This window comes from Lagenorhynchus albirostris, chromosome 14 (assembly GCF_949774975.1).
Source record: "Lagenorhynchus albirostris chromosome 14, mLagAlb1.1, whole genome shotgun sequence".
NCBI classification, from domain to species: Eukaryota; Metazoa; Chordata; class Mammalia; order Artiodactyla; family Delphinidae; genus Lagenorhynchus; species Lagenorhynchus albirostris.
Window position 1 is genome coordinate 17096108 of NC_083108.1, and position 20145 is coordinate 17116252.

The 20145-nt window shown below is 43.4% G+C and overlaps 1 protein-coding gene across 1 annotated transcript in view; it reads right to left on the bottom strand.

Annotated features, from left to right (window-relative positions):
* ST8SIA3 (ST8 alpha-N-acetyl-neuraminide alpha-2,8-sialyltransferase 3) overlaps window positions 1–1243 on the bottom strand; it is a 38332-nt gene extending 37089 nt beyond the window's left edge. The window contains 1 exon segment of the mRNA XM_060121766.1: window positions 1135–1243. Within this exon segment, the coding sequence (XP_059977749.1) occupies window positions 1135–1243 (109 nt within the window).
* Between the last annotated feature and the right edge of the window lie 18902 nt (window positions 1244–20145).

A 20145-nucleotide genomic window follows, 5' to 3' on the forward strand; every position in this document is an offset into this window, starting at 1 on the left:
TAGTTAGCAGGATATGACACGTGCTTGTTATCATCCCTCCCCCTCTCCCCCCACCTTCTCCATCATGCTCTTCTGTCTGCTCTTCTGTCCCAGGCCACATCCACCTGGGAGCATGGCGTGGGAAAGTGATGGTGGATGGGTGGCCTGGATGGGTGGTCTGGACGTGCTGCAGAGCACAGGAGGACAATTTAGCTGCCCTGCCTCTAACTCTGGCTTTTTGATGATTTCCTTTAACAGTCTTTAGTAGCCTTGCTAATTTTGTCACAAAAATCTATACTTGGTGCTTGCGGCATATGGTGCAATGACAAAACTCTCAGTGTAGCAAAGTGAGGGGGAAGGCTCATCGCCACGACTTTTCATTAAAAAAGGTGTTTTAAATATGGTTAATGACACCCCTAGTCCTTGTCTGGCTGTCAGTTCCCGAGTCTGTCCCTGAGTGTGGGGCTGTGGAAAGACCTCAGGGCTGGGCAGCAGATGACCTGGTCACAGCCCTTGCCTACCAGCAAGCAGCTGTGTGACCTCAGGCTAGTGGCTTCACGTCTCTGGGTCCATATGACTTCCTGTAAGGCCACTGGATCTCTGTTCCAATGGCCGACCCCCATTTCTTGACCTTCTGGGGCTACTGCCCACTGCTGCCACCCACCCTGGGATCAGGGGCTTCACAGCTGTCCACCGAGGCTGCTCAGCAAGGCCAGTGTTGGCCATGAGAGGAAGCCGTGAGGAAAGGCAGGGCGGGGATTTAAGGGGACTATAGAAGGCCTGGCAGCATCCCCAGTGGACCCCCTTCTCATCAGGGAAATCCATCATTGGTACTTGATTCCTTTTGTGTCAAAGCCAAGGTCTGAGGGAACGAGGCTTCCTATTTCAAGTCCTTCCCATCTCAGCAGGGGTAAACGTCAGGTGCTTTCCCGAGAGCACCAGGGCCTTGAGGGGAAGGTCTGCTGCGTGGAAAGGGTGTCTGATCACAGAGAGGGGAGAAGGGGGCAAAGGACTCTCAGCTCACAGTTGGTTGGGCCAGGGGAGCGTCACGTCTGTCACCTGTGCTGACTGTAACTATCTTCCATTATCATCTGAGTAGTGTCTCCAGTGCTTCAGAGCTGGACAGACTGGGTTTGCGGTCCTGGAACAACTTACAAGCTGAATGACCTTGTACTGCTTCATAAATGCTGCTCTGTGCTTTGGCGTCCATATCCACAGCCTCCCTCATAGTGACAATGACAAACACCTGGGTGGCACTCGCCATGGACTGGGGTCTGTTCAGTCCTCACAACCCCGTTGTGTTTCAGCTTGGTTACTATCCTCAATTTACAGACCAGGAGACTGAAGCTCAGAGACGTCACATGACTTATGGCAAGTCACACAGAGAATCACCGTCCGGGCTGGGATGCAAACCCCAGCAGGCTGGCTCTGGCCTGTGTGCTTGGCTGTTAGGCTTGTTGCCCCCTAAAGTCCTGGCATTGATCTTGCGCCGTCTTCCTCTACCACCCGCTTCCCCTCCACGTTGCTGACATTCACCAACCCTGCACACATCCCCTTGTTCTTGAAGCCCTTACCTCCTGCTGGCCATCACCCTAGCCGATCTTCCTGCCATAATTCTTGGTAGAGGATCCTTTCTACCTTAGCCCACCTGCTCCTTGACCTCTCCGCTTCCAATCCATCTCACCCCACCCTACCATCCTCCCAAGTCATACCCTTGACTGTCATTACCAGTCACCAGCCCCTCGTCTCCAGTCATCTTACTCTGTGACCTCACATCTCATCTACTCATTTCACTCCGTCTGTTCCCCAAATCTAAGAAGTAACCCTGACTCAGACCCTGCAGTTGACTGAGCTTCTCCCATCCTCTCTCTGGCCCTCATCTCCTCCCATCATGGCCGCACTCCCTCCTTACCCACCTTCAGTTCTGTGGCCCCATAATTATATTTACACCCTTACGTATGTGCTCCCCTTGCTAGCTTCTCTCTCAAAATTCCAACCCTGGTTAAATCCGACGGTCCCCTTGCCCTGTAATTGCACTCATGCAGCTGAACAGGACGGGAGAGATACAAGCCCCTGGCCTTGAACTCACGCCCACTAACTTCCAGTGGGCAGTTCTACTACATCTCTTGGGTCCACTTAACACTTTCACATTTGATGAATTTCTACTTTCTCTCTCCTCAAACCTTCCCCATGTACACTACAGTTGATGATCTTGGCTCGCTATTTCACTGAGAAGGTGGAAGCCATCAGAATAGAGCTTGCGTGCATTCTCACTATCAGATCCATCCACCAACACGCATCTGTGCCCAGCGTGAAAATCAGATGCAACATGGAGACCAGACTTGAAAACTTCCTGAGCAAACAAAACCATTTCAGCCACAGAAGCAAAACTAAATCTAGCTTATGGACACAAGCAAAACTTAACTTAGGTTCTTTCTTTAAATGCCTCTGATCATCATAAAAGAAACCTGATCATTTTCTTAAAATGGTATGAGATACTCACTTCTAAATAATTCCCTGCTGTCCCCAACCCCAGTTGTAATAGCCTATCATTGTAAAGGTTAAACAACTTCCTCATTTTTACTTTATAAGTCGTGCTGTAAAGAAACTTGCCATTTTCCTAAAATGGTATGAGACAATCACTTTTAACCAATTCCCTGCTGTCTGGAAACCCCCACTGTAATAACCAAATATTGTAAAGGTTAAGCAACTCTCTCATTTTCACTTTATAAGCCACCCTGTAACATCACGCCCTGAGTTTCATGCCAGTTTTGAATTTGACAGCTCCTAGTTCATGAACTGTTCTTATATGCATAATAAACTCTTACTCATACGGTTTTCTTGAACTGGCGTTTTTAATTTTGCTACTTCTGGATTTTTGACAATTTCTGACATCAGAAGTAGGAGTCAAAAAATGTCACCAATGACTCCAAGGCCGTTGGGCCACCAGGTGCTGGTTCCCACGGAGCCCCTGAGGTCACTGCTTTCTCACCGACCTGAAGTTGGGGGCAGGTCTCTCTTGGATCCGAGCTCTGCTCCCTTTGCGTTTTGAGTGCCCCGACTTTATTGTGCGTACTTATGTTTTGTTTGCTGTAGCTTCTTGGTAAGTCATCCTATTCTGTTCAAAAGGCAAGAAACACTGATTCCCTGTGTTTTGGAGTGGCTGTTGAAAAATAGGGTCTCTCACAGTTAAAACATCTTAGGGAATCTAAAGACAAAGATGGGTTCCTCCGGATCCAAACTCTTTCTCGCTTAAAAACTCCTGCTTCCTGTTTGTACACTGAATACGGACAGGGTCCTTTGGCTTTTTGGAAAATGCATTCTTGGATCGGTGTGCAGAAGCTTCTAAAAGACAAAATGACTCCAAAAACAGCTTCTCTAATTAAAAAAAAAAAATCCTTACAGCATACAAGTAAAAAATCTGTAGTAAAAATCTTTGGCATCTGAGCAGCTAATCTTAACTTAGTCCTTCTGCCAGAAACACGATTTGGATCCAGTGATTCTTCTGAGTTTCGTATTATTGTACTTGAGACATGGCAAAAAATTTTAAATGAAAGTTATAAGGTGTCTGTTTATATGTTTGTGTATATATATTTATGTATGTATATTACATATATGGGATGTTTTTAAAAGAGCACTACTAAATTGGCTTGAATACAAATAAGTACTTATATAAATTAAGTATTCCTAAAACTCTTAGAAATGTAGAAACTAACCCAAATGTTTTTCAAGTTTACACCATCTAGGTGTTTTTGTTTGTTTGTTTCTTTGTTTTTTACGACTATGTAACTTTCTGTATTTGCCTTTGGAATCTTTTGTCACTTTGGTTGAATGTATAACTGAGTATTAGTTCAGTTATCTGTGATCCTATTTGAACAAGTGTTTTAAATCTTTTGACATTTTTGACGAACTTCCCCAAATCAAATTCTGAATTCTTTTTGACTTCAAACTAACTTGGGTTTTCCAGAAGATTTCAAAAGATTTGCTCTCTCTTCTTATAAAAGAGCAATATATGTATTTATATAAGTTCAATAAGAATCTGTTCTCTTTGTAACAAGACACAATTAGACAAATCCTTAACTTGGCTTCTTAGTCTACAGAGACTTTTTAAGATCTAATCTGAGATTCCCTATTACCAGACAATTTTAGGGGACTGAGGTTGACTTTATACCAACAAAGCCCCTTGGATAGTACCAAAGCTTTGACCGGAATGTCATATTTGAGAATATGAGTAGAATCATTATGATTGCTAAATTTATGTAAATAATCAAGCCACATTTAATAGATCGAGACTTATTTTACAGACAAATTAGTTTCACTGTAATTATCTTTGATAAAAACGGGATGACTATAGAAAAAATTTATGTTTTAATAGAAAAACTATAGTGTACCTGTTATCAGATTCTAGTCCTGTCCATTGTCTTTGAGGTTTTGTCATCTACCTGTAAACCTCAGAGAAACCAGGTATCGTATATGGATCGTATATGGACAAGCTTCATGCCTGCTGCTGTGTGGGCCACTCAAGAGAGTTCACCAGCACACACATCAAAGACAGTCAAACTGCAAAGAAGGAAAATCCATCAGATTGAAACTGCTTTCCTCATTCCACCATCTAAAGATGCTTCGAGCTCAAATCTAGGAATGTTCTCAACTGACTGCTCTCCAAACTCAGAAACTGAGTTTATAATTTGTTCCAACTACTAAGCTTTGTTTTTCTTTCATTTCCATAGAAATGCCTTTATTAAATTACCTGATTGACCACACCATATAGTGGCCTTATTTATGTGGAAGCTCACCTGTAAGATCACCTCCTAAAATAAAATATCCCCTCATGTTTATCCTGTCCCAAGTAATCATGAGGACAAGTGACTACTCGTATATCATGTGTTCTTCTCTAAATAACTCAGAAAAAAAAAAGAAACCCAGTTACACGTTACCCAAAAAAATGTAGGTTGACTTAGAAAGATAAAGCCTGAATCTGATTGTAACCTATTTGGTTTATTTAATTGGTTAAATACCGGCCCCTGGGAATCTCTGTTCCAGGGAACTTTTCAATCCCTGGCTATTATTCTCTTTATAGTTGTCATATTAACCTCTCTAGTACGTTGTATTCTTTCAAGGGTCTTAAATGCCTTTTTAGGCAGCCACTCACACACCAGGATCAGACAACTGGAAGAACTCAACAATGACCGTACCAATGATGGTAACAGTGATGACGTGACCCTCTGTCCAGATGACTCAGCTAGTGGAAACAGTGATTATGTTTTTCTTCGGCCTGACTATATTGGAAGTGGTAACTGAGAGTAATGCCCTGCTAGTTGGTCATACTTTCAGCCTGCTCAGAGAATGGCCAAAAGGGGGGAATTATTAAATTTAAATACAAAATGGAGACCAGACTTGAAAATTCCCTAGCATGCAAAACCATTTAAGCCACCTAAGCAAAACTAAATCAAGCTTATTTAATGAACAAAAGTGGAACATAACTTAGATTATTTTTGTAAATGTCTCTGATGATCATAAGAGAAACTTTAGTCATCTTCCTAAAGTGATATAAGGTAATCACTTTTAACCAGTCCCCTGTCATCTTGAAACCTCTGTTGTAATAACCAATTATTGCAAAGCTGAAACCACTTCCTCAACCTCTAACATCATGCCACTGAGTTTCATATCAGTTTTTTTTAAAGACATCTCATTATATATTTTTATTTATTTTTTTATTTTAAATTTATTTATTTTATTTATTTACTTCTGGCTGTGTTGGGTCTTTGTTGCTGCACGTGGGCTTTCTCTAGTTGCAGTGAGCGGGGGGCTACTCTCTGTTGCGCTGCGCGGGTTTCTCATTGCCGTGGCTTCTCTTGTTGCGGAGCATGGGCTCTAGGCACGCAAGCTTCAGTAGTTGTGGCACGTGGACTCAGTAGTTGTTGCTTGCAGGCTCTAGAGCGCAGGCTCAGTAGTTGTGGTGCACGGGCTTAGTTGCTCCGCGGCATGTGGGATCTTCCCGGACCAGGGCTCGAACCTGTGTCCCCGGCATTGGCAGGCAGATTCTCAACCACTGCGCCACAAGGGAAGTCCCTCATATCAGTTTTGAACTTGAAAACTCCCAGTTCACAATGGGAGTTGCGAAACTCCCTGTTCTTACGTGCACAATAAACTCTTAGTACTATTTTATTTATTTGGTGCTTTTAATTTTGCTGTTTCTTGATTTTTGACACCAGAAAGTTCTGCTTTCCCTCCTTTTGCTATGGATGAGCAATCTGTGTTCCTTTTAGTCCCAAATCTCAACTTTTACACTAGATCCCATCGTCTCTCTTCTATTCAAGGACATAGTTCCTGAAATTAGCCTTCTCTCTCCTGCATTATTAAAATTCCCCCTCCTTACTGGGTCATTCCCATCATCATGTAAACAAGCTGTAATTTCTTACATTCTTACTAAAACACAAAACTCTTGTCCGTCTCTAGCCATTGCCTCATCTTTTTGCTTCCATCCATGGCAATATCTCTGAAAGGTTGTCTATACTTGCTGTATTCAATAGCTATCCTCCATTCTGCCTTGAATCCACTATAATATGGCTTTTGCCTCCAACAATCCAAAGGTATTGCTCTCATCAGGTTTGCTGATGATTTCCATGTTGCTAAAACCATTGAGCAATTCTCAGTCCTCATTTTATTTGCCACAGAACTAAAGTGTATCCCCTTTGCTCAGTGTATCCCTCTCTCCTCTGTGGCACGTTTTCTTCACTTGGGTCTTTGTCACTTCACTCTTCTGACTTCCTTCTTACTTTGTGAACTACACTTCCTCACAGTCCTTTGCTGGTCTCATCATTCCTCCAGCCCCCAAATGTTCGCATGCCCCAAGGCTCAGTCCTTGGACCTCTAATCTTTTCTGTCTTCTCTCTCCCTCAGTCATCTTATCTAAGTTCCTGGGCTTAAATATCATCTATATGCTGATGTCTCATAAATTTCTATTTCTAGCCAGGTTCTCATCCCTGAACTTCAGACTCATATATTCCGTAGCCATCTCAACGCCTCCACTTGTCATCTTCGAAACTGAACTACTGACCTTCACCTCCAAACTTGCTCCTCTCACAGGCTTCCCCATCTCAGCTTCCACAGGGCAGTTGCATCTTCCAAGGGTCCAGACCAGCCTGGGTCAGAGACACAGTTAGATAAGCATCCCTTCTCCAGGTTACCTGGATGGCCCTGGGGAACTGACACATACTGTGACCTTGAACTAAGCAATGGAGGTAGTTCAAGGCAGCTAATTTAGGTGCTCCTGAGGGGAGAGAATGTATAGCAAATGAACAAATGAAACCCAAGCCAAGAACAGAGGCCAGCTCCCAGGCCAGGCAGTCAGGAAAGTTCCCATTCTGGGACCTATTCATGATAATTCCTATTGGAATTCCAAAAAAGATCAGGAAAAAGAGGCTGGTCCTAATATTACTTGTGTCCCTCATTGACAGTTTTGAGACCAGGAGCCATACCTTATTCATCTAGCATGGTGCCCAGCATACAGTAGGTGCTCAGGAAACCTGTAGAAGATGAATAAATTATTCAGAACTGTGTCTTTGCCAGGGAGCTAGAGAAAGTGAGAGATCTGAGTGCTTATTTAAAAGGGAGTATTGGGATGCAGAAGTGTTGTCTCTATGAATCTGGTTTTGGGCAGGGGTGGTTACACACCTGAAGATAGTTTTAAAAGCCTATTTACCCAGAGCCTGTTTGTGTGCTGGGGTGTGAAACTCTATGAATGCACTATCACCAGGGCCTTAGATGGGTTGTGTGATTTGCTTTGGCTAGAAGCAGGCTACTTCTTCACACAATCCCTGGGGGCAGAGAGACTAGCCAGACCACCTGCTACTCTACTGATACACACACACACACACACACACACACACACACACACACACACACACACACACGTCTGCAATTAATGCAGGAGATGTTTTGGTCTTTAAAGCAACAGTCTTAGCTTGCTCCAAAGGTGCAATGTCCAAAATGGTAACCTCTAGCCACATGTGGCTATTAACACTGGAAATGTGGCTAGTCCAAATTTAGATGTGCTGTGAGTTTAAAATAGCCACCAGGTATTTAAGGCTTAGTACAAACAAAAGAGTGTAAAATCCCTCATTAGTAATTTTTATATTGAGTAGACAATGAAATGATAATATTTTGAGTATGCTGCATTAAATAAAAATTTTATATTACAATAATTATTATTATCTTTTATTTATTTTATTTTATTATTTTTTTTTGCGGTACACGGGCCTCTCACTGCTGTGGCCTCTCCCGGAGCACAGGCTCCGGACGCGCAGGCTCAGCAGCCATGGCTCACGGGCCCAGCCGCTCTGCGGCATGTGGGATCCTCCCAGACCGGGGCACGAACCTATGTCCCCTGCATCGGCAGGTGGACCCTCAACCACTGTGCCACCAGGGAAGCCCTATTATTATCTTTTAAATGTGGCCACATAAAATTAAAAATTTCTAAATATGTGCTCACATTATATTTCTATTGTACATTGCTGCTTTAAAAGATACTTTGTCAGGGAGCCCATTCCTAGAAAGCTTGTATTTCATTTAGGTCTGGAAGAAATTATAAACTCTGAATAGATAAGAGGAAAATAAGATCTTGCACGGGAAAAATGCAGATACCTGACACCACAAGGTGTATTTAGCAAAAGAGAATAGCCCTGTTGGCCACAAACCCACCCCTAGTTTTCTCTGTATTTGATCTTGTTTTCTGAGGACTCAAGTGTCAGTTTCACGATCATTTCAATGTGCAGGGAAAGAAAGCACGATAGTGACAGCTAACATGATCGAGCTGGGAACTTCTATGACTATTCTGGCTATGTTCTATCACTGAGAACTTGCTGTGTGCCTTGGGCTGTACTAATTACTTTACCTACTTTTGCGTTAATGAAGTAGGCACCTGACTATCCCCATTTTGCAAATGAGCAGAGTAAACAGATGGCACACAGAAGGATCAAGACGGTGGAAGTTACAAGAAGTGGGGGGTAAGGGACAGAGAGTAGTCATGAGTGTTGCCCCAGTTCCTGGCTTGACTAGTAGGAGAACGTTGGACCCGTGCCGGGGTGGGAGATGCCAGGAGGGACCGATTTCCTTGGTGTCCTCCCAGCAGACACCTGGCAGAACGCCTGTGTGTAGCATGTGCTCATTAAACATTTGTTGATTCACCACCTGAGCCTTCTCCCTTACCCCTCACTTTAATGATGCTCCTTCCTTGTTCCTATCACCTCTTCCCAGGAAAACTCCTCCTCTTTATTGCTGTGTGATGGACAAAGGATGTTCGTTAGAGTCAGATGGACTCAGGTTTGGAGCCAAGTCCTGCTACTTACTGGCTGAGTAAGTGGAAGGAAAATCCCAGTTAGTTTCCTCCCTTGTAAGATAGGGGGAACTAACACCCACCTCCCAGGCTGTAACGGGATCCTAATGACATGTTGAAAGTAACAAAACTGCAGGCATAGGGAAGGTCCTAATAAGTATTAGCTAGTGTCATTATTTGTTCTTTTCTTTTTTTTTTAACATCTTTATTGGGGTATAATTGCTTTACAATGGTGTGTTAGTTTCTGCTTTATAACAAAGTGAATCAGTTATACATATACCTATGTTCCCATATCTCTTCCCTTTTGCATCTTGGCTCACCTCTGGTTCCCTCTCTAATTTCCTGCTCTGAGTTGCTGGAGGAGGGGGCGAGACTGATGGCCTGGGGGACCAGGGACCAGGGATTCGAAAGGAGTGACTTCTGTGCTGAGGTCCACTGTGACCTCCACCTCAGGCCAATTCACTTGTAAACTCCTTGAGATCTAAAGAGAGCCAATCTGTTGGTCTAGAAAGATATTTTTTTCTTAAGCAATTCTATCTATGAATATTTTGAGGACTTTTCTTTCTTTTAAATATCTATGTATAATTAGCGAGCCTGGGCAGCTGCCCTTTGGAAACTGGTGACCTGCTTTGCATGTGCAGGTCGCAAACAGAGGGCAGAAGCCACGTCAAATGTGACTTTCTTCTGGCTCTCCATTGTCATGGTCCTATGAGCAGCCATGTGTCACAGACACAGAGGAGCTGACCGAGGACACTTCCTTCCATTACAGCACACGCTGAGGGGGAGCCCGGCCTAGGGCTAGCGGACCTGGATCTCCGCTCTGGATCCTGCACTCAGGTGCAAGATGGCTTTGGGCAAATCTCTTTTCCTCTGTGGGTCTCGGTGTCCTGTTTGGGTCTTATGGTCTCAGCTCCTGAGCCCCTTGATGGCGACTCCAGAGGCAGAGACTGACGGTATCCTTCTGTTTGTAGCTGGGTCCCTCGTGCCTCACATAGTATCTGGCATTTAGTAAGTACTCAGTAAGTGCTTGTTTAATAAATGACCCTCAGCAGTTGCAGCTGTGGCCATCAGTAGACGCTGCTGATCCGTAAACATTTCTTGGGAGAGATGAGTAATAAGGGGACTTAACAGATATACGAGACGCTTTGGGCAAGCTGAGCGGTTCTTACCATTTTTCATCTTTCTTGTCCATATGCTATGTTCATGCTCTGCCTGAATCTGCACAGAGCATAAAATAGTAAAAGGAGGGATAATAGTAAAGCTATTTACTTCAGTCAAAACCTCCTGAGTGTATTGAAGACAATGGACAAGCTGTACATATTTAGTTACTTTTTGGTTTAGTATATAAAAAATGCTCTCTGATTTGGAATCAAGAGAAGGAGCCAGCAAGTGCCTAATGAATTGTGTCAGTTTGTATATACGGAGCATCTCACGTGAAGGCTGAATTTGGTTGGCGGAACTGAGAGAGAGATTTCCTTCTCAGCACCTCGCAGACCCCTCTCAACGTGTGTGCCCCTGAAGGTGGGCAAGAGTAGCTGAGGGGACCCACAGACTCCGTGAAGTCCATTAACTCTCATCCCTTGACCAAGCCAATGCCTGCAGAGCCTTCCCAAGGCCACTCGGTGGACGGGGAGCCCATGGGATCCTCCTCTTTAAGTGGAAATGGTGCTCACTTGAGCATTTGGTCCAGGAAATTGCTCAGTGTTCTCAGCACAAAAAAGAGGGCCCTGTGCCTGAAATTATGAGCTGTCTCCTGGACAGTCAGGATGGGAGAGGATAGCAGGTTGGGTGCTGATCTCAGACCTTGAAACCAGGCAGGCATAGCTCAACAGCAGGGAGCAGATGAAACAGGGCCTTGGGCTGAGGAAGAACTACAGGATGGGGCCCCGAAGCTCCTAGATTTCTCTCTGGCTCTCCCTCCCACCCTCCTTCTTGCTTGCTTGCTCTTCTGAATCTCTCTCTCTCTCTTTACACACACACACAGCCCAACCGCTCTGAAGACTTGCCAGACCAGAGCAGTGAGATACACACACATGGAGATGCGCAAAGAAATCACACAAATGGAAGGGGCGTCATCCAAACAGGATGGTTTTCCTCCTAACCCCTGTCTGAGTTTATTTGCGATTTATGGTCATTGTCACATTTAATCCTTTCTATTTTCTAAAATGCTTCCCTCTGAGAGCCCAAGAGGGATTACTTCTCTCCATCCTCCTTTCCCAGTTCCCAGGGGTGCTCTGGGCGGTGCTAGGACAGGAGCGGGCTGCCCTAGTGGCCCCAGCTGCTGATGCGATGTCAGTGCTGCTGGCTGCAAGTACCCAGCACTCCTGGTGGACAGTCCCATTCTGCCTCAGGTCGCTCAAAGGCCAGAGTAGTGGGGCTGCAAGAGAGACAGCCCCCTGGGAGGCAGGAGCTGCAGAAAACTTAGTGCGAGGCCCCTTTCATTCTGAGTGATAACAAGTCCCTGCCCTGGGCATTGGATGGACACCACAGCGGGGAAAGCAGGCTGGAGCTGTGTGATTTTCTCTTTAGTTCCAGTGTTATAACTAGAGTTGCAGAAAATGTCTCAGTCTGCCAGAGAGAGGCTGGGTGGATCTGTGGAGCTTGGCCTGGGCTTTGAGTCTGGGGACTGGACTTCTGACCCCACCAGCTCTCAAACCTTAAGCCAGACCTATCGCCTCAGCTTCCTTATCATTAAGTGATGAGGATGGTCCAGACCGAGCCACTGTCCTGAGAGATGCTCTGTGAAAATGGGGCTCCAGGATCAATGTGGCTGACAGCACAGCTCATTCTAGCAATAGCCAACACTTAAATAGTGCTTGGCTTGGTATCAAAACGTATTAACTCATTCAATCCTTGTGAAGCAGCTGCTGTTGTTATTCTTATCTTACAGATGAGGTACAGAGAGGTTAAGTGATGTACCCAAGGTCACACAGCCGGTAAGGGGCAAAGCTGGGCTCTAGCTTCCGAATCTGTGCTCATCACCATCATGCCCCCTCCATGCACACTGCAATAGTGAGGCAGGGCTCTGAGAACTTTTGCAGCAACAAACCAGTTTAACTTCGTTTAACCCAGCAATTCCCAAACTGATTTGACCAAAGAGCCCTCAGGAAGCATCAGAGTGCGGTGGCTGAAAGCGCAAAGTCAAGAGTCGGACATGGCTGGGTTTACATCTTTCTCTTCCACTTATACAACTGTTGTGACCTTGGACAGTGCTCAGCCTTTCAAAACATCATTAAATCTATAACATGGGGATGATGTTGATAACAGGGTTGCTGAGCGGATTAAAGAAACCAATGCATGAAAAATTCTTTGCAGAGTGCTTGGCTTATTTTATGGCTGTCAGCCTTTACTATAGATAGATAGATAGACGTACAGATAGATGGACAGGTGAAGAGATAGGAATATATACTGTAAAGATATCTATGTGCTATATATATAGATATATGTATCTTTATATAGGTCTGTATCTGTATATTATATATAATTATATATTTATGTATAAATTTTATATATCATTTAAAATATCTTAATATATAATTTATATAAAAAGTTATATATAATTTTAATATATAATCTATATGTAATATATAGATATAGATAGATAGATAGATAAATATATACACACAAACACACATGTATACACACATCCTATTGTGAGTCTGAAGAGCTAACATTCCTGAAACATGTTTTGGGAAATGTTAGTCTATCAATCTCTAAGGTCCTCTTCTTTTCCTTTCCCCCTGTTTTGATTTCTAATTTTGAATTCTAAACTTCCTAAGATCTTAATGCATATGTCACTTCCTGTGTGGAAAGAACTCACGTGCACAGGACGTTATAGCTGGAAGGGCTTTAAATAGAGATCATGGTGTCAGACTCATCTGTCTCTTGGAGAGCTGAGGCCTGAAGAGGTTCATGACTTGTCTAAGGCCACTGTCCACGGTGCCATCATTGGAAAACAATGTAACTATATGAATTCATGGAGTTTTAGGATAGCACCTCATCCCCTCTCTTGCCCTGGGATGGGGTGGGACTTCAATCCCTGTGAGCCTTTAGAGCAGAGACCCCCAACAGCCTCAGGGTAGGGTGCTCTGGGCTTTCCTGAAAATCCACTCACGAGGTTCTCACAGGTTAGCTAAGGACTCCCTAGAACCCCCTCTTCCAGCTGAGCTCCTCCTGGCCTCTCTTTGATTTCCTTCAGGAATATGAACATTCTCTAAGATCTAAACAATGTTTAAGGAAGGGGTTGCTAACTCCTTGGCCCTCCTGGCCAAGCATATAACTAAGATGGGTGTTGGGTCTGTTTGAGATACTTTAAGAGATTGTCACTGTGGCATCAGAGGAGTGCAGGCCCTCTCTGAAGTCATTCCAGTCCCCAAACCCCACAGTGCTGGTCACCAAGGCTGGTCTCTGCCTGGATGGAGATTTCCAGGCTTACGATCTGTCATCACCGTGTAAATAGCCCTAAAGCACCTTGCTCTTTCTTTCCTCCTGACCTGGGTCTCAGTAGTCCATATTAGACTCTAGCTCTTCCACTGTGACTGTCTCCTGAGTTTTACATGCTGCTGTGCTGGGCAGACCTCTGACCTTTGTCCTCCTTGGCTAACTTTCCACTAATGTTTTGTGTTTCCCTTTTCAGAGAGTTGTTGCTGGAAAGTGGCTGACCCACCAGACATCATAGTTCTCATCCGCTTGCCGTCTAGATGGGGCAGTAAACTGACTTTAAGCCAATGGGATGTGGGAGAATTGATGTGAGCCCCTCTCGACCCTGGACTATATAAACCTTCCACGTGACCCTTGCCCACCTTCTCCCCATTTGCTGGGTGGATGTTGAAGCTCTGAGTAGCCTTGAAAGGCATGTATTGGGGATAATGGAACCCCTCACAGCCTGGAACCCTGAATGACTGTATGGAGAAGAGTCCCATATCCATCCCCACTGCCCAATGGCCTTTATGTTAGCAAGAAATTAACTCCTATTGTGTTAAGGCACTGATATTTCAGAGTCTTTTGTTACTGTAGCTAGTGTTCCCCTAATACATATTCATATTCCCTCAACCTGTGATGTTTCCCATCCCTAACTCCAGCTCAAGTCCACCTCTGTTTCAGGTCCTCCTGGCCCCCTGATCTCAGTGGGCCCCGTCCTCTGCATTTCTGTACCTTACATTGTCACACTCAGGCTGTTCCCACTTTGTTACACATGGGCTTGTAGCGCTAATTGAAGAGGACAGAGATCTTGTCCTCTACTCATTCTGCATCTCCCAAAATGCCCAGCGTCAAGCCCAGCAAACAGTAGGCACTCAATCAATACTTGTTGATCGATCTGAGAGAGGCTGGAATGATCCATATCAAACTCCAGGCATCATCTGGGAGCTCGCTGATTAAACAGATGAATCTTGCAGCCTTTCTTTAACGCCACCAGCCCAGCCTTTGCTGCAGGGGAGCCCCATGTCTGAGCCTCTAGGCTGCAGAGCCCTCCTTGTCAGCCAGGTCCTGGCTGACTTCCCAGGATCCAAGGCACTCCGGGCCTTTCTCAGATGGCCAGGGCATCCATCAGTGACCTGTCGAGTGAAGGTTATTCTTTGTTCTCTTTGACCCTCCTGCAAAACAAACAACCCACAGTAGACCCCTCTCTCGAGGGCTCTTGTTTCTCTTTCTCCACCTATCTGGGGAAGAATGGACTAGAAGTATCTTCCAATTACTGTACCTGTATTTTAAAATATATATTTATGTTATAAGGTCTCATGGAAGTGTCATGATGAGGGGTCTTGGAAGCTCAGACCCAGAACAAGGGGCTTGAATACTGGTTAGCAGCATAGCTCGCACCAGCCATTTCTGCTCTAATGCTATAGCCGCTGACAGGTTAGTGAGAATTCAGCCATCCCAGGTAGTTGGAATTATGGTGATCAAAAATATTTTAGAGCCACTACACTTAGTTTCATTCATATATTTATTTTTTCCATTACTTTTTGTAGAAGAAGTAATATTTGTTTAATGAAAAATGAGAGAATATGGATAAGCAAACAAACATTGTTTTTCATGTCATGTGAATTTCTCTGAGTCAAAGATAACTTACTCTGAATATTTTGGTGTGCATCTTTTCCAGACCTTCCAAAAGGTCTGGAAATATACATTTCTAATATACATACTCTACACATACTGTTTTATAAGTTGGTTTTTACTTAACATTTTTCTATCACAAACAGTACCATTTTAAAGGACTTCATATTATTCCATTTTATAGAAATGCACTGTAGTCCAGAAAACTATTGTTATCTATTGTTTAAGTGTTTTTCTGTTTGTTTGTTTTGTTTTGCTATTATAAATTCTTTGATGGACATTCTCGTAAGCATGCAAGCTTAGGATAAATTCATAGAAGTGGAAATTACTAGGTCAAAGGGAATGTAGATTTTAAAGGTGTTTGACACCTGTAGCCATAAAGGTCACACCAATGTACCCTCCTGCCAGCATTCTAGCTAGTTTTAAGTTTATTCAGTCAAATAGGTTTGTGTATGTGGATACAAACAGGGGAGAAGTAGGATGGGGAGAAAGAATTTAAAGTTAATGTATTTTTAAAGCTGTTTATCTTAATTCAATCTGCTCTGGTTGAATTCTGCTGCTCTTTAGAACAGACTTATGGGTTTAGATCCAGTTTTTGTCTGATTCTAGGTTTGTCTGATGCCAAACATCTGAAATCATCCCTTTGCATGAGTATAAAGGAGATGGGTTTGTTTTCAGCGTAATTCAAATGGGCACAAGCCCTGTGATCTGGAGAGCACTGTGTGGGAAGGTGTGTGAATTCATCTTGTAGTTCACAGTGCACCACCCCTCCGGCCCCTAAGTCAAGGGGTGTTTGCTTCAAAAGGAAAAAAAAAAAAAAGAAATCTTATTTTGAGATGCTCAAGGAAAAGAAAAAGCAAGGTGATGTGTGAGCTGTTTTATCTTGGCAGGAAGAATGTAGGTGCGGGGAAGAGCTGCATTTGGGAACTGGCTTTTTAGTGTGTGCAGATGTATTAAAATTCTTTTACTTAATATGTCAAAGTAAAAAATAGAAGCAGTTAATATCTCCCCCTCTCTCTTCCCTGCCATGCTCCCTTCTGTTGTCTGCCTTTTGACTCCCATGCTGCCAGGCTGCTGTCGGATGGTGAGAGGGTCACTTAGTGTCTGTGGTGGGCTTTGCAGCAGGGAGCACCTCTGCCCGGGGACAAGACCCTTCACACTGCCCAAGGTCACTTGTTCTGATTAGCTTGGCCCCTGAGGAAGGAAAGGAGTTGGCTTATTAATGAATCCCTGGGCAGGATCACTTCTGGAAGTGGGGCATGAACTGTCGTGTGGAGAGGAGCCGGCAAAGTAGCTCTGGTTAAACCCTATTCTGGGAGGTCCAGTCAGTTGTCCAGATTATGGGTTTGTGCTTCTCCAAAAAGAGGTTTGAGACAGTGTCACAAAGAGACACTGGAAGAGAACTGGAGTTGAGCCAGGAGTCTGGTGCGGTGACTTTGCCCAAGCCAATAGCTCTGAATCTCAGTCTTAATATGTCAAACTGTGATGACAGGGTTGTTGGTGAAGATCAGATGGGCTAATCCTTCTGTGCCCACTGACTCTGTGATAAAAATATCCCTTGAATTTCTAATGGAAGTTTTCCCTCCCGTCATTCCCTCTTTGGTACTCTTGTAGCACACTGTTAATGTAGCTCTTATCACACTGAGTAATGACAATTTTCATAGTTTCTGTTCTTTGCCGGACTGTTGTGTGAATTAGGGTAAAGTTAGTGACCATGATGAATAAAACCCTCAAGTTTGAGAGCCTTAGCCCAATAGTTGTATATTTATCAATTACTTGATTGATGAGCACTTTCATGTAAGAATTCAGGGACCCAGGTTCCTTCTATCTTGTGGCTCTGTTATCCCCTGGATCCTTGGAGTCTTGTACACCCAGCCAGAAAACATGGGATGAATGTATGGAGAATGCATACTTGCTTCTTAACTCTTTTGGCTTATGAGTGACTCGTGTTACTTCTGCTTACATCTCATTGGTGAGAATCATCACATGGTTCCACCGAGATGCAAAGGAAGCTGGGAACCACAGTCCTTGGCTGGGCAGCTGCACCAGAGACAACTCTGTTCAATGAAAGGGTGAGTCTTAGTCTTTGGTGGGCAGTTAACTGTCTCTTCCACACCTGAGATCTCTGTGAGGGTAGGAGGCTGTCTTTCCTAGTCTTAGCACCCTGCATCATTCCTGACAAGATGTTCAGTCCAGTAGACTTGCATCATCTGTTTATTTAATTTTTGTAAATTTAGCCACACAGAAAGGGAGGGAGAAAACCATCAAAATAGTGCCTGTGGTTTTGTTTACCAATCCCAGGCAGTGGGTGGACAACTAGAAGATGGGTCTGCCAACTACAGATTGTGGGTCATACCCTGCTTGCTGTCTGTCCTTGTAAATGAAATTTTATGGGAACACAGTCATTCATTTACATATTGTCTGTGGCTGCTTTCCTGCTACAATGGCAGAGTTGGTTGGGTACTTGTAACAGTGACTGCCAAGCCTAAAAAATTTACTATCTGGCCCTCTTCAGAAAAAGTTTGTGGACTCCTGCTCTAGAGAGAGAGTATGAGATGACAGACTTGAACCTGCTGTTCTCTTGTTAGTTTTCATCCCCTTGAGCACATGAGAATGAGCATCTCATTGTGCCAAATGTGATTATCAGCCAAGTGTTTAAAGATGCATGTTTTTTTTCTTGTTTTTTTTTTTTTTTTTTGCGGTACGTGGGCCTCTCACTGCTGTGGCCTCTCCCGTTGCAGAGCACAGGCTCCGGACGCGCAGGCTCAGCATCCATGGCTCACGGGCCCAGCCGCTCCGTGGCATGTGGGATTTTCCCAGAATGGGGCACGAACCCGTGTGCCCTGTATCGGCAGGCGGACTCTCAACCACTGCGCCGCCAAGGAAGCCCAAAGATGCATGTTTTTAACACAATATAGTGTCCAAATGCAAACCAACTCCTTGGTGAATGCACAGACCATGTATATGGTACTTTCTAGCTTATTTAAGAAATTTTTAAGGTTCACATTTATCTTACACACTCTTAGAGATTACTGCTCCTTATGAAATGTAACGCCACTGTAAAAGCATGTTGAATGAATGCATAAGTGAATATGACAACCCTTTGGAAAGTTAAAGGGATCCTACAAATCACAGTATTACTATTACTTTCATTTCTTATTATATTTCAGAAAACAGAGATAACCCCTATCTGAATCCAAGGAGATGCTCTATTCAATGAAAGTGAGAGTCTCAACCCCAAGATGCTCATTAGGAGTTTGTATTCTGCTGGTTTTGTGATTGATTGACTCTCTCTTCTTGGTTAGTATATTGTCATAAATAGAAAATAATAGCTTTAAAAAAAAAGATGGGTGGGGACATTACAGTTACCCTGACTTGCAAATAGTGAAAAGGAGTTTGACTTCTAAATACATGCCACAGTGGCAACATTACCTGATTGGCTTCCTTCCCTTCCTTCACTCAGTTTTCTGCACTCCCACTGATGCTTCTTGGGATCACCTTCCAAATAAGCCACTTGCACTCAAATCCTTGTCTCAGGGTCTGCTTCTGGGGGAACCCAAATTAAGACAGCTTCTCCTTTTTAAAATTTTTGTTGCTCAAACTAACCATTGAATATGGACTCTTGGAAGTGGAAAAGGAAAAGAAAGGAAAAGTTGAAAAAATTTTCAGTTTCAGACTTTCCCAATCTTGAAGCTTTTCATGGAAAGGACTATCCAGGGAAAAAAAGAATAAAAGAATACAAAATCAGACATCCCCAAGTTTGAGGACACGAAGCACAGTTGTGTTGACAATATACTTTGGAGAATTATAAAAATTATTTCTTCAATGAGAAAATCAGATTGCCCCTAATAATAGAAATAGTCACTCAACAAGAGTTTTTTAAAATTACCACAAGTAATCCTTATGTAAAGCCAGGACTGAGAGTTACTGCTCTATATGTTTAAGTCCATGACGTTAAAATGACATCATAATAGCTAGTGTTTATTTTCGGTTTCGCTGAGCCAGGCAATGTGCTGAGTCTTTGCAAATGCTGTCTCATCTATTTCTGATAGCAACTGCCGGGGCAGGATTTTTTGTTATCTGCACTTAATAGATGGTGGGCCTGTACTGAAGGAAGTTAAGGAACTCTCCTGAGACTGCACAGTCCTTGCTCTGTGTCTGAAATTCAGGCTGAAATTTAGCTTCGTGCCTTCCTCAGTTACCATGTGTTCAAGTACTTTCTCTTTCTTAGTCAAACTTGCCAAAGGTTGGTCTCATCAATGTACCAGTTTTATTTTATTGATTAATTTATAATTTCTTTTTTTCTTTTATACTTCCTTCCTTCTACTTCCCTTGGATTATTTTGTTGTTTTGTTGTTATTTCTTCCTGATTTGAAAGTCAAGTCCCTTTATCTTCAATCTATATTTTGTATTGATAAACTTGTTTATTACTATTCATTGGCTTCTCAGTACCGCTTTGGCTGCATCCCATAAATTTTGCCAAGTAGTGCTTTTGTTTTCAAATTGTAAATAGCTTGTAATTTGCTTGTATTTCCTCTCTAGCTTGGGAGTTACTTAAAAATATGTTTTAACATTTTTAAGTGTCAGAAATCCAGAAATAGCAAAATTGAAACCACCAGATCAGTAAAATAGTATTTAGTAAGAGTTTATTGTGCATAAAAGAATAGTTCTTGAACTGGGAGTTTCCAAATTCAAAATTGATGTGAAACTCAGGGGCATGACATTACAGGACAGCTTATAAAGTATAAGTAAATGAGGAAGCAGTTAAACTTTTA